Source organism: Marmota monax, unplaced genomic scaffold (genome assembly GCF_021218885.2).
Source record: "Marmota monax isolate L192 unplaced genomic scaffold, Marmota_monax_Labrador192_F-V1.1 WCK01_AAM20220418_F8-fsc00055, whole genome shotgun sequence".
In the NCBI taxonomy this organism is placed as follows: Eukaryota; Metazoa; Chordata; class Mammalia; order Rodentia; family Sciuridae; genus Marmota; species Marmota monax.
Genome location: NW_026695205.1, coordinates 7,114,249 through 7,135,743, shown reverse-complemented (window position 1 = coordinate 7,135,743; position 21,495 = coordinate 7,114,249). Strand labels below are relative to the sequence as shown.

Below are 21,495 nucleotides of genomic sequence, written 5' to 3'. Positions count from 1 at the left end.
TGAGGGGAGAGGAGGCGGTTTGGGTGCTACCATCATGATCCAGGAACAAGATGGCATTGGGACCAGTGGCAGTTGGGGCAATGAGAAAGGAGACCAGATTCTGGATCTGTTGTATTTGAAAGAGCCAATCGAGTCGCTGATCCATGGAATGTGGGGAGTTAGAGAGGGATAAAGGACAACCCCGAGATTATTGGCTTGTGCAACTGTGGGGACAGAGGGCCACCAGCTCCAGGCAGAGCAGACTCGATGTGTGGAGCAGGGCAGAGAGGACTCAGAAGTTCAAGTTTTGCTAGTTTGATAAGCCCAGCAGCCACCTAAGTAGAGATGTCACTGGGCAAATGAATACGTGAATCTGGAGTTTGGGGTAAGGACTGTGCTGGAGAGATTAGTGCTGGGTGCAGCCATCAGCATGGACATGGCACTTGAAGCCTTGAGAGTAGATGACGTTGCCAGAGGATGAGGACAGAGGAGCCCCTGCATTGAGCCCTGGGGTACTTCCACCTCAGAGGTTGGGGTTAGAAGGAGGAGCCAGCAAAAGAAACGAGGGTGCAGGAGCATCCAGCCCCGGAAGGTAGGGAAGGAGTCTCCTTCTTCCCTCTGTTCTTCCTTCCGTCACCTTCTCTGTCCCGAAGCCAGAAACACGGCTGATGGGGAGCTGTGCCTCCTCACCTGCCGCTTCCCACCGCACACCTGGCAGCTGACGGTGCTCAGCAGGTGGATGAAGCCCTGCGTGCTGACCTCTGGGCTCCCTTGTTTCGAGAGTCTCGTCCATGAGTGAGAGTGGGGACATGTTGAGGGCCACAACCAAGTCAAGATGGCGCTGGCACTTTGCCAGGAGGAGAGGTTTGTGAAGCAACGCCAGCGAGCCATTAAGATGATGAGGATTCCTTATTGGCTGACTGCTGTATCTAGATGATGTTAATTAAGTTAAGCTGTGTGTAATTAGTTAAGCATATATACCTCTGCGGTCCGGCAGAGAAGCGGCTCCTGCTACCTTGGGTGCCCGCTCCTTTGAGTTCTCAGTTCCTGCTGAGTTCACTCGCAATAAAGTAGTTCCTGCTTCAACCTTCAAGTTGCTTGTCACCTCTCGGTTATTTTGCCCAGCCGGACTACGGCAGGGACAGGAAGCTGTTAGGGGCTCACTTGTACTAGGTTAAAGTCTTAATCCTAATGCCAGTTGAACATCCTAAATCCAAAATCAGAAATAGTCCAAAATCCGAAACTTTCAGGTGCTTGTGTGATGGCCCAGGAGACACATGATTTATCACCTGACCTCCTGTGAAGTCGTTCAAAAGGGGCCACATTGAAAGTGTCGCAAGAAATCTCCTTCAGGCTATGTGCAAAGGTGGATGAAAACTTAAGTCAATTTCAGGTGTAGATCTGGGTCCAGTCCCAAGACATGTCCTCATGGGTCTGCAAATACCACAGAACCTGAAAAACCCCCAATTCAAAACACTTTAGGTCCTGAGTGTTTCAGATAAGAGTAGAAAACCTGTACTGTAGAGTGCGGCCTGCTTTGGAGATCTGGCCTTTAAAGAGATAATTAAATCAATACGAGGTCACCAGGGTGGGCCACAGCCTAATATGACTGCCGCCCTTATCACAAGAGGAGATTGGGACGAGTTCACAGGGAGGACTGTGTGAAAACAGGGGGAAGACCCTCTGCCCACCGAGGAGAGGGACCTTGGAAGAAGCCCATCCTGCTGACACCTTGACTCGGGTTTCCCGCCTACCGAGTCGCAGGAAAACCAACGTCTGTTTCTGAGGCCCCCAGGCTGTGGTGTTCACGGCAGCCCCAGGCCACGGAGACGCAGTGGAGAGGCGTCTGTGGTCTTGTCCTCCTCCTCCTGGTTCATACAAGGGTAGCCTCAATGAGAATCAATGGCCAATGGAAAAGAGAAGTCGAGCCCTGGCTTTGCTTTTCACAGACGGTCCTCGCAACTCACGGGCGGGAGAATCTCTTTAAAGCTGAGCTATGGCCTCATGAGCTGGTTCTCTTAGAAGGCCAAGAAGGGCTGTCCCACCCCTGCAGTGTGAATAAAGTCTGGGGAAGCGAGGAATGTCAGAGACAGAGCCTGGATTCTGGGGAGCTCCCACGGTTTGGGGCACCTGAGAGCAGAGGGGACTGGTGCAGCTTCCCGGGGGAGCTTGGGGTCTAGGTGGCAAATCTCCAGGAGCAGTGGCCCAGCACCAGCAGAAGAGCAGAGGTGGACCTGTGTTCCTATGGCACAGGGCAACTCCTCAAATGTCCCCGTATGCCAGCGGGACACGCAGCAGGCCAGGAAAAGCAATATACCTTGACAGGCCTGGCTCTCTTCGTGTGAGTCGCGATGTCAGCAGCAAGGGCTGGAACCCACACAGATGGTGCAACCAGGTGTGGGCAGCTCTGCCTGCGTTCTCACTACTCGGTGCCCTCAGCACAGAAAGCCCTGAAATGAGTGACAACATGCTGAAGCGACACAGCAGCAACTGTGGAAAGTAAGTTCAGTTACTAAAACGTGATTCCAGGGCTGTCTCTCGGTGGCAGAGCGGTCGCCTTGCACATGTGAGGCACTGGGTTCGATCCTCAGCACCACAGGAAGATACAAATAAGCAAATTAAAGATATTGTAACCATCTATAACTAAAAAAAATTAAAAATAAAAAGTAATTCCATAGAGAATGGGGAGTTTTTTGGTTCCACTTTTGTGGCGTTGGGGACTGAACCCAGGGCCTTGCTCATGCCAGGCAAGTGCTCTTCCACTGAGCTCCTCTCCAGTCCTGGGAGTCAGCCAGATTTGAGAACGTCTCACTGAGTTGCTGAGCACCTCGCCTCCCCATGGCTGCCGGCTTTGAACTCACGATTCTCCTGTCTCAGCCTCCTGAGCCACTAGGATCACAGGCATGGGCCGCCGCGCCTGGCTGGGAGTTATTACTTAACAGGTATGAGTTTCAGTTTTATAAGGTGAAAGAGTTCTGAACATAGATGGGGCGATGGTTGAACAACTCGTCGTATGTACTTAATACCACTGAACCATGCACTCAAATGGTCAAGATGGTAAGCGTTGTTATGTGCATTTTATCAAAATTTTAAGAATTGGAGAAAACTACTTGGAGGTTTGCTCACCTGAGGTTGTGGCTTATACAATTGATACCTAGGACAACAGATAAGAACCAAAGGGGACCTAGGGTCCAGAGAGGCTGAGTTGAGGGAGAAATGGAATATGCTTTAGGAAGGGCCAGGAACACCAAGAGATGGAGGCGTGGATTCCACTGTGTGCCTGGTGCCATCTGGGCGCAGCCTTGAAACCAAGCACAAGCCTCCTGGTTACACGCACACACTCACACACACACACCCGGCACTTTACAGTCACATCTCCCAGCCCAAAGGAATTATCTGCTTCTCTTAGGCAAAGATTCTCACAAAGTTCAGGGAAGTTGATGGCATATATGATCATTTTATTTTCCAAGGCAAGGGGTTGTAGAATACACAACTGAATTCTTCCTGAAGTATTAGAAGCCAGTGGTAGTAAATACTTCTTGCGTAAGTTCAGTGCAGGCCACGGGGCTATTTTTCTTCCTTTAGAAGTGCTGCTTTTATCATGGCTTAGGGAGCCGTGCAACTTGAAAGATTAATGGTTTTATGAAGAAAATACCAAGCCTTTGAGCTCTTGCCCCAAATCTACAGAAACCTTGAACTATCTTGGACAAGCATCCCTTTTAAAAGCTGACAGAAGAAAAGAATATCTATCCTACTACAAAGTTGTCTCAGCCCTCAGATGGCTACCCTGCCTGCCCTGGTGGCTCACGCGGTCTCCTGCATCGAGGGAGCAGGATAAGTGCTGGCTCTGCATGGATGGCTGTCCCAGCAGCCCACACTCCTCTGGAGCCCTGAGCATTATCTCCTCCTGCCTTTGCTGGTAGGGCTGGGGGCTCCTCACATCTTGGAGAGCTTGATGTCATAGGTCACCATGTTGAAGTTGTCCCAGGCAAAGAGCTTCCTCTCCAGAGGGTTGTAATCGATCATGCTGCTGTACTTGTAGCGGTTCTTGAATGGGATGGTCAGGGTCTTACTGACCCCTGTGCCCGTGTCATAAGCAAAGTTGACAGTGGCTTCGGCTGAGGAGTAGCTGCTGACCGTGTACAAGGTGCCGCAGATGATGAAGGCGTTGGCGACTGACTGCTTACGGATGTTGGTCTCCCAGGTCTGTTCAAGTTCCAGGCTCTCCGGGTTCAGTTTGGAGAGGACGATGGCTCCTTTGGCCTCCTCGGTGCTGTAGATGACCCACAGGCCCGTCTCATCCACAGCCAAGTCAATGTCTGTGTAGCCGCCCCACGAGTATGGGAACTGTCCGTGGTAGCCGGCCCCCGGGATGTCCTTCTCCGCCTTCACTGCCTCGGTGTTCAGCTCGTACCTGATCACGGTTCTGGACTTGGCCCCCTGGAAATAGAGGCTCCCCCCATACACCACGGCTCCAGTGCTCTCCAGCGCCCGGGGCAGCACATGCACCTTGGAGGGGTAACCCTGCACGAACTGGCTGATGAGGCTGTACTCAAAGACCTGGTGGATGTCTGTGCCCACCGTGTCGATCCTCCACGTGGTCTCCCGTGTGTACGGGAAGGCCGGCCTGGGGTCTCTCATCCACACTCCATACTTGCCGGTGATTGTTTCTGCGGTCCTCAGGGTGACAGGCTCTCCTACCCAAACCAGTTCTCCACAGCCTGATGGATTTAAAAAATAAAAAAAAATTAAAAAAGGCACCTCGTATTATCAGCTCTCCAAATACAGACAGTGACAGAGTGGAAGCAGCAGAGCAGGCAGAAGTAGGGGCCCCAGGACCAGCTGTCTGTCTGGGCTTAAATCTGGGTTTGGCTGCAGATAGGCCTGACTTTCAATAAGGTCCTCAGCTCTGCACACCTCAGCCTTCCCAGGCAACGGGGGGCAGCAGTACTGTTTTGGGTAGCAGGGCTGTTCCAAGTTTGAGATGTGATTAGACATGTTAGGTGTAGGTATAGAGAACATGCACAGCAAACGTGCGGTGGGTCTGTCGTGGGAAGGGATTCCTACTCCTCCCAGTCGTCAAGGGGGAGGCCTTAGACAGCTTCAACCACATCTGCAACACTCGAGCTTGGCAGGGACCCGGAGTGTTCATTAGATTACTTCCCATGACTTTCAAGTTATTTTAAAAGAGTGAAAATGAATTCCTTATAAGAATAACTTCTAGTTAGGCCTGGTGGTGGACACCTGTAATTCCAGCTCTTCAGGAGGCCCAGGAAGGTCAGCCTTGGCAACTTGGCGAGACCTTGTCTCAATCAAAAATCAAGAGGGCTGGGGGTGACAAATAAATTAAAATGAATAAATAAAAGAAGGCTGGAAGTGGAGCACATTCCCCACCTTATTAAGGCTCTTAGCAATTAGATATCTGAATATTAAAAAAAAATTTGCTGTGGACTTAGAGGTCTTCCTTGTCATATGCGAGTATCTTTTAAGAAAAAACCTCAAACCTAGTTCAATCCCCAGCACTTTAAAAAAAATTGAAAATTTAGATTTAGCAGAATCAAAAGATTTCTGTGCTTTAGCGGGCACCTTCTATGTCGACACAGAAGGTAGGTACCATTTACTGAATCATGCTTTGAATATTTCATTACCCCATCTCCATGGGTGCCCTTCAGTGCTCACAGTAATTGTAAGTGACACAAGCAAAGCTTCTAGAAATCATTCCTTTGGGGAACACTTTGAAGAGGGGCAATTGTGCTTTTCCTAGGTGGCTGAAGTTCAGCAGAAATACCTTTACTAACAGAAAGTGCTAGATGGGACAGGGCAGCTACCTGGCCCTCAGGTTAAGGGTGTGAAGGAGCTACTGAGGCTTGTGACTTCCCAGGTGCAGTTAATTCAATGCAATGACCAAGTGGGCTAAATAGGCCTTGCTCATCTTCCCCCGGTGCAGCCCAGCTGCCTTCCAGGGTAGGTGGCAGGAGATAGACTCTTCTGGGAAAGGCTGCCTCCCTGAGGACCTGCCCTGGCAAGAGGAAAGAGTGGGTTCTTGTCCTCAGTCCCTCCCTGTCTCTGCTCCCAGGGAGGTCACTCCTGATGGCATTTACTCTCCAAATCTGAACACAGAACTAGACATGACAGAGGCCACGTGGGCTCAGCAGGGAAGACACCCAACTTCATACCGTTATCGTCACTCCTGGGACGGCCAGAGGGACTCTCCAAGATCTGGGAAGCCGGAACCTTGGTTAACTCCGACTTCAGTTCCTGGAAGGCCAGAGTGTCCAAGTTCCACTGAGAAGCTGTATTAAGAGAGAGTCAGGCGGTACCATGAGAAGAAACGGGCCAGGGATCGACTGTGGAGGAGAGCATTTAGTTAGGCTCCCCAGATTCCTCGTTGGAGATCTGCTTTAAGATGAGGCCGGGGTGTGGCGGGGGATCAGGCAGGGGAAGACTGTTGGGCGGGGCTCAGAGCTGCCCTGGGCTCATTCTTTTCTCCCCACTGTTGTGACTGTTTAAAAAAAAATCCCACAATTAAAAAGCTTATCTAATTACATAGCAATTAAATTACTTAGCAAACTGCCTAGCACAGAGTTGGATATTCAGAATAAAATAAGACTTTGCACTTTTGAAATACTTTCCACCAGAAGGGCAGGCTTATGAGTATATGATGTGTGATTTCAGGAATATTAAGGCTCTTAGCAATTAGATATCTGAATATCAAAACATTTTTTTGCTCTGTGACTTAGGTTTTCCTCATCATATACAAGCATCTTATAAGAAACCTTCAGATTTTTTCTTTCTTCTATTTTTTTGGGGGGTATGATGTGTGTGACTGGGGACTGAACCCAGGGGAGCCTTATCACTACCTCCCTATCCCTTTTTTTTTCTTTTAAAACGGGTTCTTGCTAAGCTGCTGAGGCTGGCCTTGAACTTGTGCTCCCCCTGCCCTGATTACAGGCATGTGCCACCACAACCAGCTTATCATTTTATTTTTAAAATACATTTTTATTTTTAATTGACACGTGTATCACTGGGGTCCAGAGTGATATTTCAGTAGATCAGCTCATGGTAATTGGCACGTCTACCACTTAGACATGTAATATTTCTTTGTGTTGGGAACATTCAAAATCCTCTCTAGTGATTTTGAAATACGCAGTTGTTAGTAACATGTCAAGCTTCACACGCTCAGTTGAAATGTCTGTCTCTTTCTGAGGCCACACTGCATAAGGACGAGTGTGTGCAAGGTTCCTGTGAGAACTAGGGGAGGGTGTGAGAAGGGGAGAACATGGGTGACCCTGGTTAGACATTTGGTCATTGTCACCATGGGTCCTACCTTTGCTTAGGATTCAAAGCAATTCTTGACTCCAGGGATGAAGCAGTGGCCACAAGGAGCATTTAAAACAGGTGTGGCTGTTTTTTAAACTGTAGGTTTGATGATTCAAGTACAGTAAGGCCAACAGATCCCCAGGCAATTGTGTGCTGGGTTGTGGCCCGTAATCCCAGCTGCTTGGGAGGCTGAGGCAGGAGGAATCTCTCAGTAATAGAGCACCCCTGAGTTCAATCCCATTGCTAGACACACACACACCCCACACAGTAATAATTCAAGGGCTGGGGATGTGGAGTGCTTGCCTAGCCTGTGAGTGGCCCTGAATTCCATCCCCAGGACTGGGGGGAAGGGGAGAGATAGCGAGAGGCAAACCATGGAAACAGTAAAAAGATAGTGGTTTCCAGGTCAGGGTGCAGGCAGGAGTAAATAGACATTGCACGCCGGCTTCCGGGGAAACGGTACTCCTGTGCACGGTACCCTAATGATGGATACGTTATTTTACGTTTGTCCAAAACCCATAGAAGTTACAACACCCAAAGCATAAGCTGTGGTCTTAGTAACTATGTGTCAGTGTGGGTTTGTCAACTTTATCCCTGAGGGGGGTCCGCAGGAAGGGGGGAAGCTATGCATGTGGGAAATATCTGTACCTTCCTCTCAATTTTGCTGTGAACCTAAAATAGCCCCCAAAAGTTGTCTTTTAAAAACAAAGATCTTGAAGTCTGTATTGCTGTAGGTCCCAGGAGAGGAGAAATGCCAACTTGCAGGGGGAGGGGGTGCACATGGGAAGCCTCTCCCACAGGAGGCTGCAGTGGTGGAGGACAGAGTGGTGCTTCAGACTTTCAGGGAAGTAGGACAAGGCTGGGGGATGGCCATCGGCAGCTAATGAGATTCAGTGTTGCCATCACTCATTAAGTGCTACTGTGAGCCAGTACATGCTAGGTGCTTGCTGTTTAATTCCTCTATTTCCTGTAACAGTCCTGAAAGCAAGCCAGGCCCAGGGGCTCCCGCCTGTAATCCCAGCCACTCAGGAGGCTGAGGCAGGAGCATGGCACATCCCAGGCCCGTCTGGCAACTTAGACCTTGTCTCAAAGAGAAAAAAAAAAGGGTTGAGGGGAGCACAGGGTGTGCAGGGCTGTAGCTCAGAAGTAGAGTGCTCCTGGGCTCAATACCCATATGCAAAATAACAAAACCAAACAAAAACAGTTCTGAAAGTGAGCACTGTTATCTCCAAATGCAAATGAGGAAAGCAAGCTTCAAAGGGGTTAAGTAACTCAGGGTCACACAGCTAGTCACTGGTGGGGCTGGAATAAAACCAAAGCTGTGGCAGATGTGAGCCCTTGCACCCCCGTGGTGGGCGTGGCCAGTTGTGGATGTGAGCCTGTCCACCTGTGGTGGGCGTGGCCAGTTATAGATGTGAACCTGTCCACCTGTGGTGGGCGTGGCCAGTTGTGGATGTGAGCCCATCCACCTGTGGTGGGCGTGGCCAGTTGTGGATGTGAACCTGTCCACCTGTGGTGGGCGTGGCCAGTTGTGGATGTGAGCCCATCCACCTGTGGTGGGCGTGGCCAGTTGTGGATGTGAACCTGTCCACCTGTGGTGGGTGTGGCCAGTTGTGGATGTGAGCCCATCCACCTGTGGTGGGCGTGGCCAGTTGTGGATGTGAACCTGTCCACCTGTGGTGGGTGTGGCCAGTTGTGGATGTGAACCTGTCCACCTGTGGTGGGTGTGGCCAGTTGTGGATGTGAACCTGTCCACCTGTGGTGGGCGCGGCCAGTTGTGGATGCCTGCTTCTCACAGTTGAACACTTGCCTTTTCACACCTGCCGTGGGAGAGTCAAGGTGCCCTTGTGTAAAGTGCACTATCAACCCATCTCAGGAGAGGACACCAGAGGGACACTGGGCTGTGGGGGGTTGTCCCTGTGTGCAGAATGCAAGGGAGCCCTGCCCCAGGTGCTCCTCTGTGACCTTGCAGCCTCGTCCTGGCCATGGACTTTCCACCGCCCTCCCACACGGAAGCCAGCACTCCCTCGGGACCGCAGTGCTCTGAAGGCCCTGCTGGCCCTGCTCCTCACTTCCTGGATGCCCAGGCCCCGGGAGGCGCTCGGTCCACCTGTGCCCTGCACTCAGGAAATTCTTGGCAGCCCCAGACCTGCTCAGGCCAACCAGCCCCCTGGTCTGCTCTCATGGGCTGAGCATACCTTGTCCGATGAGGTCTGCACCCCTCCCAAGTCCATCCTGCCGTCCATCCCCTCCCTCGTCTGAGGAGCCACGTGGAGTTTACCTCTGTCTTACCGTGGCCCTGTCATCACAGTTAGTCTTCATGCTGAATGTCCCTGGCGGTACCTTCTGTGGGCTCTACTCCTCACCAGGCCAGGCCGCTTGGCTCCTTGGGGAGTGACCCGGCTCTGGGGCTGAGCCCAGTGCCCTGTGGGCATCACAGTAAAGACACAGCTCTGGGGCTGCTCACAGCAGCACCCCACGGGCTCTTCTCCTGATCGCCAGGGAAGAGCGGAGGTGCACTGGCTGGTGCTGAGTCCCACCCTGTCCAGCACTGCCTTGCAGGCTCCTGAGCCCTGCAGCCTGAGCTTCCCCGGCTCTTTCCTTGCTGTGCAGGAACCACGCCTCACAGTTCTCACTGGGGTAAACAAGAGCCACAGCAAAACATAATGTCAGGGAATGGCTCCCAGCATGACCGCAAGGCCGGTTCCCAGTTAGCAGATGGAGGGCTGGACTGGGAGCCGGCGGCTGCTCCTCGCTGTGTCAGCCAGGAGCATCTGGCAACATTCAGACCCCAGAGTAGAGCCATCTGGCATGAGGACCCAAGGCAGGAAGCTTTTGTGTGAAGGGGCCTGGGCTGAGCCAGAAGTTGTAGATTCCTAGTTCAGTCCTTCCAAGTCCCAGCTGTGTGACTTTGGGCAGACGGTTCAACTTCTCTGAGCCTCAGTATTTTGAGCCTCACAATTGTATGAGGTTATTTTAAGGATTGCATAAGATACTATCAGTGAAATGCTCCTCAATAAAGATGTGTCAAAACTCAAATTTCCATGGAATATTTCAGTTGCTAACATTTCCTTCTGAATGCAAAGAAAAAAGCAGAGACTAGGAAAAGGTTAGCAACTGTGTTGTGTCAGAGTTAAAAGGTTTATGACTTTAAAAATCAAAACTCAGTCCTTCTGTGGTTTCAAGGTTGACGTCTATTAGAAAATTTTGGAAGTTCTCTGTCTATTCTGCCCTAATCTCCTCTGCTAAACTCGTTCTAGGAAGCTTGACCTAGAAACTAAGCTCATTAACTCATTTGCATAAGCATGCAAATGATATTGTGATAACTTTTATAAATATTTATTATCACTGCTTGAAAAGTTCAGTGTGTGTGTGTGTGTGTGTGTGTGTGTGTGTGTGTTTGTTTGCAGTTCTAGGGACTGAGATCAGGGGTGCTTTATCTCCACTGCATCTCCAGCCCCTTTTACTCTTTCACTTTGAGGCTGGGTCTCCCTAAGTGGCTGAGGCCAACTTTGCAAAGCTGGCCTGGACCTTGTGATCCTCCTGTGTCCACCTTCCAGGGAGCTGGGATTAAGGCGTGCACCAGCAGGCCTGGCCAGTCAGTCTTGTTAAATGAAGAGCCAGGCACGGTGGCTCCCACCTGTAATCCCAGCCACCAGGGCGGGTGAGGCAGGAGGACTGCAAGTTTGAGGCCAGCCTGGGCAACTTCAGAGACCCTGTCTCAAAATTACAAACAGAACAAAACACTGGGGTATAGTTCAGTGGTAGAGCACCCCAGGGACTGGGTTAAATCCCTAGCACCAGAAGAAAATACAAATAAATACACAAATATATTTATGAAATTTAAATGAGGAGAATGCGGAAAAAGAAGAGTGCCGACATATTTAGAGGTTGTCACAAATACTTTTGGAAGTGGAGATCAGCTTGTAGACTCGTCCCAGTGAGCTCTGTCTCTAGGATCAAGGCGGGTTATAGGGGATGCTGCGTGTATGTCGACGGTGACGGAACTCGAGCAGAAGAGGCCCTTTGTAGTGGCAGTCCACTTATGGGGTGGCTCCTCTGTCGAGCCCTGGGCTGGGCGCTTACCCGTGTTACTTCCAGTCTTGGGGGTCATTGTCCCGATCCTATAGGCACTGGGAATCCTTGGCACTGGCTTGAACACGCCTGGTCCCCACGCCCCATCCTTTCCCAGTTGTGTGGAGGTGGCCCTTCTCTCTCAGGTGTCACCCGCCAGGACCTTGCCTCCCCACCCTGCCCAGCTTCTCTGACTGTGTGGGAGTCTGCTAGAACGCCTGGTGGCCCTCACCATAGCCTTATCAGAGTCACAGATGAACGGTCCCCACTTCTGTCACATTGGACAGGCCCTCTGTAGGTCCTGACTGGGACTGAGCTGCTGTTGTCCACTGTGGTGACTTTTGAGAGGCCCCTGCCATCTTGATTCCTTCCCTGAATTCTCTCCCTCTGCCCTGAAGTAAGCCCACAATAAACCACCTGCACTCAGCCGCCTCCAGGCTCTGGTCTGTGGGGGACCCGCCTAAAGCAAAGGCTAAGAGCTCAGGTTCACGATGTTTCCCCTGCTTTGGGCTTCCATTCATAGTGCGGGCTTGTGTGCAGGTTTGTGCGTGTGTTGAAGTGTTTTCTGTCACATGTGTGCATGGATAAACAAGCGACTTCTGTGGCTCTAGGAGAGCTAGACAGCGGCAGTAATGGTTAGGACTATGGGTGGCCTCAGTTTCCACATTCGCAAGAATGAGCCAGTGGCACTGGGGCCTTTCAAGTTCCACGTTCTTGCACAAATGAAATTTCCTGCCGAAAATGATCCACTACTAGAAAAGAGACTCCAGGTTTGGAGTTGATTCTAATGGGCCGTTGCCTGATTTCAAAAGCAGAGCAGTTGGAAGGCCCAAAAAAAAAGAAATACAAAATCAGAGGACACAGCTAAGAAATTCCAAAGACCTGTTAAATGGCCACAGTCATTAAAAAAGACAAAACATTAACTGTATTTTCACTGCACACGCATGTGTGGGTTTGTGCTGAGAGGGTCATTCCAGGAGCGTCCTGAAATCAGTAATGCCCATGTTATGTCCAGTAGTAACTCCCTGTTGTCTTCCAGACTCAAGTTCAAGTCAGTGCTCCCTCTGCACTGACCAGCTGTGTGGCCTTGGACCCTTTAACCTCTCAAGAACTCTCTCCCTAGTGGTAACATTCCGAGTGGGATCTCTTCCAATTCTAAGGATGCAGGGTTTTAAGCAATCCTCCACACCTTACAGTCATTTCATTTGAACTGTGCAGAAGCCATTTCTCACAGCAGGGCTCTCCCTTGCTGAATCGCAGATGCGAAATGCAGGAACAGAGAGAAATAAATAACTGACCCAGGCGTCGACTCGGGTTTCCTAGCCTCACCCCTCTGAAGATCTTGCCTTTCCTGTAGAAAGCTTTTTTTTAGAAAATATTTTTCCCATCAAGTTATTTTGAAAGATACTAAGAAAGTCCCTCCCACCCCACCCCACCCCGGCCCCCGTGGACTCTGCACTTGGACCGGTCAGTTGTTCCCTGTCTGCCACATCTGTCGGGCCTCTTCCTCTTGTCCTCCAATTGTTGCTGAACCCTCTGACAGCAAAATGCCAACCTCCTGGCCCTGCACCCCAAGCCCTTGAGCAGGCTTCTCCTTGGAACAAGGGACTCTCCTCACATCTGTACCACCACTCTCTCTCCCAAGGACCCGAGTGTTCAGACAGTAGCATGTGCAGTCGGTGTTCGCATTTCCTCAAAGGTCCCACACGTCCCTTGTGACTTTCTCCCTGTCTGTCAAGAGCCAGGCAGGGCTCACACACTCCTGGAGTCTGCCCTTCCTCCAGGCCCTTTCTTTCTCCCTTGATGAAGTCCAGACTGTGTCCCACTGCACCGTTGCTCGCTTCCTCACCCAGAACATTTAGGAGCACAGCTTTTACAAGAAGTGATGCGATTACTGTCTTCCCTGCTAATGGGGAGAGTGTGCCTGTCCCCTGAAGTACACAGACCTGTCCCCAGGCAAATGTGGGCCAGGAGGGACAGAGAGCAGCTCAGTTAGAAAAGCCGCCTCGGGAACTTAATTAAAAGCAGAGGCTCTCAGAGGAGCCAAGAATAGGAAAACCTCCAAAACGCCGATGGAGGGAACCCCAAGTGCTGCTGCAGCGAACCCCCTTAGTATCTCGTTAATGTGCTGCCTTCCCAGGGACAGAGGCCGTTCTGGCACCAAAGGGTGGGAATAATGGTCCCTGAGCAGGTTCAAAAAGAATACTTTTCCAAAAAGCGCAGTTGGGAGCCTCCCACTGATCACCTTCCACGCATCTCTCCCCTGACCCTGGTTTCTTGTTTTGCTTCGGGAGATGAAACCTCTGTGCTGGCTAGTCACCAGCTCAGAGCCACCAACCACACCAGCTTGCAGGAGCCAAATTGCTGGAAATATGTGAAAATACCTGCTTTGTCCTCTTTACCCCGCGTGGTGTGCTCGGTGTGTGGTCTCTGGGGGGCAGGAGGGGCAGGAAGAGAAGGCTCAGACACCTTTCGCAGGTCCCCAGGAGCGTGTCGCCTGGGGGACAGGCAGACCGCCACCTGCGTCCTTACCTTCCCTGGAGTCTGGCTGCACCTCCCGAGGGGTGGCTGGGGTCTGGGGACATCGGCCCCTTCTCAGGCTGGCTACTTCCTGGCTGCTGCTTTCCAGCCTCCTGGCCAGGTCCTCATTCTCCTGCGCCAGTCGCCTCCTCTCGTCCTCCAGAGCCGACTTGTCTCGGAGGAGGTTGCTGTAGGCCACCTCCAGCTCCCTGGTTTGGGTCTCCAGCGGGTCTCGCTCCTTCCTCAGGGTGCCCAGCCCTCCCTGCAGCCCCTCCTGGGTCCCCTGGGGCCCAGCAGCCTGGCCCAGGGTCAGCTGGTTGAGGAGATTCTCCAGGGAGTTGAGCCGAGCTATGGTGGACTGCAGGTCGGCGCGCTGGGTGCTGCTGTCCCTCTGTAGGTCCCGGATGGCTGACATGGCCTGGCCCTGCTCGGGGCAGCTGGACTCACTGGGGCTGGCCACACTGAAGGTGTACTGGCATCGGCCGCTGCGATCGTTGGCCTTCCGGAGCTGGGCCGTCCTGGCCCCTGTTCCCCACGCCAGGCAGGCCAGAAGCAGCATGTGCGTAGCTGGCATGGTGGGCCTGCAGCTGCCAAGTGCACGGGGAACCTGCGTGCAGAGGCTGGGCGAGCCTTCTTCCAAAACTGGGCAGCTCTGTGAGGTGGCTGGATGGGTGGCCCTGCTGGCTCCTGCCTGAACTCAGACAGGCTTATATATCCTGGGGAGCCAGCCCTGCGTGGAGGGGGTAGAGAGGTGGCCACGTGAGGCCGGGTGGGGCCGGCACAGGGGGTTGTTTCCAACACGGCCAGCATGATTCTTAAAAAATAATCTTCCAGAAGTCTGTTTTGAATTTCTTTGAAAAAAAAATGTCCCAATCTACGCACCCTACACCCCAATAGTAATCCCCGTGTGTCTACTCTATTATTTGGGTGTGAGGGCACACATTCACACTCATAGATGTCTGCCTCATCCAAAAGGAAGACTTGTGGGCTGATTTGAATAGGGACCTATTTCTACTTTGAATTTCCATCCATTGCACAAACTGCTTTGTGCCAGGCTCTCTCTGCAAGGACCGAGATTACAGATGCCTATGGTAGTTCAGGCTCCGTATCGGGGACAGAGACAATTAACTGCCCACCAGAGCACAAGGACAGCACCCACTGGGTGTCAGGCATCTGTGGAAGCAGCTGAAAGAAGATTTCTTCCCTTGCTTCTAGTTTTTAAACTCTTCTTTGGGGGAGAGCATGCATGCGTGTGTGTGTGTGCATGTTCTTCATCATAAACTTTCTGGTAAAAACCTATGGAACCTTCTCAGAAAATGTCTTATGTATAAGATGTATGAGATCACAAAGAAAACGTGTGATATTGAATTATGATGAATGTCAAAATATCTAAAAATCTGAACTATACTTGTGGTTACTTCATTAAGATAGTAGTTTTGAATGTAGCAGTATTTCACAATTTCTCCAACAACTGTGATAGAGTATAAGACATCCATGGTTTTTCTTGGTAGGAACAAAATTACAACTATCATTAATTCAACTTTGGGTTTGTGGCTCTTTCCATGATGGAAAGAGATGTTAAATTCAGTTAGAAGGAACTGAAAATAAAAATGTAACTTACTTTCCCAGCCCAGAGTCATGGGCTTTGGGGGCTGAAGATCAATAACAGGTGTGGTGGGGCAGGCTGGGAGTCTCAGCTACTCGGGAGACAGAGGCACAAAGACTGAATCCAGGAGTTCAAGGCCAGCCTGGGCAACGTAGTAAGACCAGATCCCGAAAAAACAAAATCCAACACACAAAGAGACCCCCTCCCCCCACAAAGATAAATGGAAAAAAACTCCCCAATGTACCAAGAACTGTAGGAAGTTGTGCAAATCGGCATGGTGTGGTGCCTCGGGGGAGATGAGCAATCACAGGGTGTCAGATACCAATGACACCCTCAGTGTTTGTGTAGTAGATGTCTAAGTGTCCTGGCAGACTCACCTTAAGACTGAAATCAGAGTTTGCTCTAAAGATCCTATTCTTTTTTTTTTTTAAGAGAGAGAGAGAATTTTTTAATATTTATTTTTAGTTTTTGGAGGACACAACATCTTTATTTTATTTGCATGTGGTGCTGAGAATCCAATCCAGCGCCCCGCGCATGCCAGGCGAGCGCGCTACCACTTGAGCCACCTCCCCAGCCCTTCTATTCTTATTCAAGGGGTTCTAAAGTTAAACCTGAACTTGAGACATTTACAAGTGGTGTCCAGTCACCACTGAATCAAGGGCACGATTCTCAGTTCCTGAAGCAGGCAGTAAATATCCCTGAAATGATTTGTTTTTTTTTTTCCCGGAAAAAACAGTGAGCAACAGTGAGGTTTGAATGTGTTTGGTTTCATTCTTAGGAAGCTTTTCTTTCTGTTGAAAGGATGAAGCTGGTTCCCGTGCTGCCAGCTCCGTGGAGGAGAAGGATTTCCTGGGAAGAGAAGTGTAAGTAGTCTCACTGCCTCCAGTTGATACCTGGTGGGGTCCTAGGGTTGCTGAAGGAAGAACGTGATTTAGAGATCAGGTGTCCTGACTCCTTTCTGCTCCCTGTCATCCAGGTCCCCGCTCTGTAATGGCCCTGGCCTTGGCAGGCAGCCCCACTGTGCTTTATAAATCTGTCTCTTCTCTTGTGCTTGGTCCCTCCTCATCTCCTCCAAGCTGCAGACCGGTCCTCAGCATCGAGGTCATCGTCCAGCTGTGTTGGTGCTGTTCAGAGCTTGGCCATCTCTGGCATTTCCACTTGCTCTGGCCCAGTTTTTGAGTGCCAGGCTGAAGTGGCCCCGGTCACTCTCAACCTCTGTGGATGGTTGGGGACAGAACGTGTAGTTGTCTGGTCTGTTGAGCGTCCCTCGATCATGTGCCTCAGGGTGGGTCATCTCTGCCCCAGGACTGATGGGATCCCACCTTCTGCCTCCCCCCGAGGCCTGCTGTTGCTCAGCTGTGTAAGCTCTGCCTCCTGCCAGCCCTCAGCAGCCCAACGGGGGGAGATGTTCATAGAATATTGGACCCCAGCCCCTCACAGATAAGAAAACTGGGGCCTCCAGGGAGGACGAGGACTTGCCCAGGGTCACATGGCCAACGAATGGCAGAACCAGAAGGAAACCGGGTGTCCTAAGTGACAGGTTTCCCTCCTCCTTGCACAAGCCAAGTCCGCCCATTGCCCGGAGGCCTGGCGATTCCAGTCATTTCTTCCATGACTCAGTGCCGGAGGAAGTGAGCTCCTGGCCTCTGTCCCCACCCAGCAGGGCCTTCAGTGAAGGAGGACTCACGCACACTCGAGTGTTTAATGGCTGATTTTATAAAAAGGCATCCTTTCATGAAATAGACTATTCTTCTCCAAGCAGAAAAATAGGCTCACTGGACAAAGCAGGAGACTCCCAGCTCCGTGGACAGCGGCCAACATCTGGTCAGCTTGAGCCTGCCCTTTTCACCTTCCTGCCTGTCAGCACTCCCTGCAGGCCAGCCTCCCCCACCCTGCCGTCCCCACCTCCTGGAATTCTGGACATGGAGACCCTTTTCCCTCTTAGGAAACATTGACCACCCCAGATTCCCATTCGGACTATGTTCCATCTCCATTTCCTTTCTGGAGCCTGGAGCCAGGGAGTCTCCAGCTTAGATGTGCCAGGAAGATGCTCACAGGGAGTCAGACCAGCTGCAGCCAGTGTGTTGTCTTTGGAACTGGTCTGCAGCCCGTTTGCCTGGCAGGGCGGAGGCAGCAGGGGTCGCTAGGGAGCAAGATCGTGAAGGTGCTTAGTGCATAATTGAACTGCCTTCCTCAGCCTGTCTTGGGGACACAGGCTTCTGCAAACACACACAGCCCCAAATGGAAGGATTCTCGGTGTGCCTTCACTTCACCGTGGAGCCCACAGCACCCTCTCCACCTGGCAAGGCACCCTGGGATTCCCTGCTGGTTTAGCAAATCATTCAAATTATCCACTGCTAACCACCCCTCTGGGGCCAGGGCTGCACACATACGCACATGTGTAAGACTCAGAACCAAGTTTCGAGCTGTAACATCTGTAAGTCTATTCACACAGGTTAAGTGCCAGAGCAGGCCTCAGCAGGGTAACAATCGTGGGCACAGGACAGGTGTCACAGGGGAGGTGGCACTTGTACTGGGGCCTACTGAGGTGATGCTGGGGCACTGGGGTTGTAGACGTGGTTAGAGGTCTGCCTGTCCTGGGTCCTTCACATTTACATTGTGTCTGGGATGGAGAATTCCAGGATCACTTTCAGATGAAACACACAGATGTCTCCTTCATTGCTACTTCCTGCCACCCCTGGACACCCTTTGGCCCAGAGCAGTAGGGAAGGGAGAGCCTCAAGCCAAAGGTCCTGTAGTCTCCTTCATCCAGGGCTTGAATGGGAGTTGGTCCTGGGCACTGGGCCTCCTCCTTGGATGAGCGACTTCCGAGGGTAGGTTCCCGTACATCGCAGCCACAAGCCCAGCAGCACAAGCTGGCCTGCCCCAACAGGAAGCCAACGGTACAGTGACAATGCTCTCAAGGGAACCCTGAAGGCTCCAAAGTCAGGTAGCATCTCATAAAAGTCATGATGACATGTCAGTAGTTTCAGGCCTATGGTTCCCTCACTCGTTCTGTGAACATCTGAGCACAGTCTTGCTCTTCAGTCTGTTAAACTGATATTCCTTGAGCCACAGACAGGATGGAACCTGGCATGGGGGTGGGGGGGATATGGGAATATGAAAGAAACCACAGGAAGAAAAGTGAGACCTCGTTTAAGAAACCAAGATAGTAGCTCATTTTGGAAAAGAGCATCAGGCCAGTGTGGGAGGACCCTGGTGGATCAGTCTGCGAAAGAAGGGTGGAGAGGACCGTGGCTCCTTGTGACCTTGGGGAGCTAGGACACAGTATCATTATCCTCAGGACATTATGAAATTGTTACCTGTCGGGCCTGCCCTGATCATGTATCACATATTTATTTTATACTTAAAATGATTAAAATTAATTATCTTTCAAGAGTCTAAAGACTTTTTAGAAAAACCGAACATTTACAAAAGGTAAATGCCTGGGCTGCCTGCTGACGCGCCCTGTTGATTTGAATGGAGACGGTCTCTGGTTGCTGTCTAACCGAGCCTTCTGTCTTACTGTGTGTCCTTCCCTGAAAAACCCAACTTCAGGCCGGGTGCAGTGGCCGAGGCAGGAGAATTGCAAGTTCAAAGCCAGCCTCAGCAGTTTGGTGAGGCCCTAAGCCACTCAGCAAGACCCTGACTCTAAATAAAAATATAAGAAAGGGCTGGGGATGTGGCTCAGTTAAGCACCCCTGGGTTTAATCCCTGGTACCAAATAAAACAAAACGAAAATCCCCAGACTTCCCCCAGCCCTCGGTCTGCAGATGTGGACCTGCAGGTTATGATGTGCACAACCCCTCGGCGCCCCCTGGCCCCGGCTCCTGCCTTTGGAGTCTCCTTTTGGTTTTGCGGCTGTTTTTCTGTTTTGCTGGCCTGGACTTCCTGAGCTCCCCGCCGGGTTGCTGTCTGGTTTATAAACAATGATCCACCCTGGGATCCGTCCAACCGGGCGCCTCACGTGTTCCCCTGCAGCTCACGTGGACGGCTTCCTGAGGGACGCAGCCTTCGCTGTGGATCTGGAAGCCTCTTCCCAAGCTGTGTTCCCTGCTTGCTGATCTGGGCTCTCGTCGCTTTTCCCCTGAAGTTAAACCCAGGGAAGGCTTCCTTTGTTTACTGCTGCTCTCTCGCCCTTGTCTCCTGGTCTTGGTCCTCTCCGGGGACTCACTACCTGGGCTAGGGCTCATGTTCCTGGAAGGACAGCTCCCTCAGGAGCGACACTGCCTCTAACACACAAGCAGACTCGGTCCCACACCTCCCCAGGGCCGAGCGTCCTTCTCCCTGATCCCCTGTCGTCCTGCCAAAGACACCTCTGATCAGAGCTAGGAGCTTACAGTCACCTTCCGAGCGGGGTCTCCCTGTTTTCACAACAGCCCTGAGGCAAACTGCACAAAGACCAAAGTTCCTCCTTCACAAAGAAGCTGGGGAGCAGGGCGGGCAGCTCGCTTACTCCTTGTGAGGCGGCGGGCAGGGCGCTGTCTACAGGAGCAGCTGGGTGGACAGCTGGCCAGTGAGCTGAGCACAGCCGCCCAACTCCGTCGGGTGTGTACACTTCACACTGTGGCAGGGAGCCCCCAAGAAGGCCTTTGACCAAGGCTCTCCAGAGGGGCCTCTTGCAATCTCTTGACTGACCACTCAAGGACTATGTGTGCCCAGATGTGCTGGGCATCTGCTTGGGGGTCACCCCACAGATACAGGGCCACAGCAGATATCGAGCAGGGTCAAGACTCGCCCCAAGGCCGAGAGAGGGCCCAAGTACAAATCTTCCTTAGACTGAGCATGAGAAGCTTCCTGCTTTAGTTTGAAGGTGCAGATTCTCAGCCAGGTTTCAAGGAGAACAAGTGCACACACAGGTGGGATGCTGTGGTGGTCCCCTGAACTGAAACCGGGGATGTCCCTTTAATAAAAGCCAAGTCCACCGCTCTCCCCGCTGCCACCCCTGCCCTGAGCCCAGCTCCCAGCACATGGCCCTCCAGCCAACTTTCTCTGCTTTTGAATAGAGTCTCTGTATCTCCCTAGCACCTTACTGAGAGAGGTCTGATCAGCCGAGCTGCTTTCAAGGTGCCAAGGTAGTGGGCAGCTGAAGTGCTGTGCTGGGACAGAGCTGCACCTCGAGTCATCGGACTATCTTCTTAGAGGGGGCTGAGGGCCTGTGAAGAACTGAGAGGCTCTGGGAGAAGAAGAGTCCCTTAGAAGAAGGTGTGAGTTGGCAAAAGATACTCAGCAACTCTAGTTCAGGTCCCGAAAGCAATCTCTTCCTTACCTTTTTTAGATGGTACATGTTAGTCAGCTTTCCATTGCTGTGACAAAATACCCAAGAAAAACAACTTAAAGGAGGAAGGATTTATTTGGGCTCAGAGTTTCAGATGTTTCAGTCCATGGTCAACTGGTTCCATTACTTTGGGCCCAAGGGTAGGCACACCATCGTGACGTCACACCCTCATGGTGTGACAGAGCAAAACTGCTCACCTCATGATGACCAGGAAGCAGAGAGAGGTAGAAAGAGAAAAAGAGGACAGGGACAAGATAGTGTTCAAGGGCACACCCCCCAAAGCCCACTCCCCTCAACCAGGTCCCACCTTCTGTTTCCACCACCTTCCGAGAGTCCATCCAACTCTAAAACCCTCAGTGGTCAGTCCACTGACCAGGTCAGAACACTGGTGGTCCAATTGCTTCCCATGAGCACCCCTGGACGTCACTGCACTGGGGACCAAGCTCTCAGCACACAAGTCCTTGGGGCCGTTCCAGATTCAAACTGTCACCATGTCTTTCTTACCACCGAGGGAAGGTCTGGGCCTTGAGTCACTTGACTACCCTGGGGCCTTCTGTGACGGGCGCTGTGATAGGCACGGGAAAGAGATCCCAAAGGTTGTGGCTAAGGCTTTGGGGTGGAAAGAGACAAGACGAAGGAGTCAACCTCCTGACAACCTAGGCTTCCCTAGTCACCACACTCAGGGAAAAGGGAGACAGTGGGCATGGTGGCCATATTG

At 51.7% G+C, this 21,495-nt stretch overlaps 1 protein-coding gene across 1 annotated transcript; it reads right to left on the bottom strand.

Moving 5' to 3' along the window:
• Positions 1-3,416: 3,416 nt before the first annotated feature.
• Myoc (myocilin) lies at positions 3,417-14,584 on the bottom strand. The gene is made up of 3 exons (XM_046429953.2): positions 13,906-14,584; positions 6,156-6,272; positions 3,417-4,700 (listed from the first exon to the last, which is right to left on the bottom strand). The coding sequence occupies exons 1-3, from the start codon at positions 14,465-14,467 to the stop codon at positions 3,916-3,918; spliced, it is 1,464 nt and encodes a 487-aa protein (XP_046285909.1). The 5' UTR covers positions 14,468-14,584; the 3' UTR covers positions 3,417-3,915.
• Positions 14,585-21,495: the final 6,911 nt, after the last annotated feature.

What these genes read in the sequence shown, in the direction of transcription:
- Myoc (XM_046429953.2), bottom strand. Translation starts at nt 14,467, where the DNA reads ATGCCAGCTACGCACATGCTGCTTCTGGCCTGCCTGGCGTGGGGAACA. An exon ending in GCAGCCAGACTCCAGGGAAG is followed by an intron (nt 6,273 to 13,905) that starts GTAAGGACGCAG and finishes CTCTTAATACAG; the next exon opens with CTTCTCAGTGGAACTTGGAC. An exon ending in TCCCAGGAGTGACGATAACG is followed by an intron (nt 4,701 to 6,155) that starts GTATGAAGTTGG and finishes TAAATCCATCAG; the next exon opens with GCTGTGGAGAACTGGTTTGG.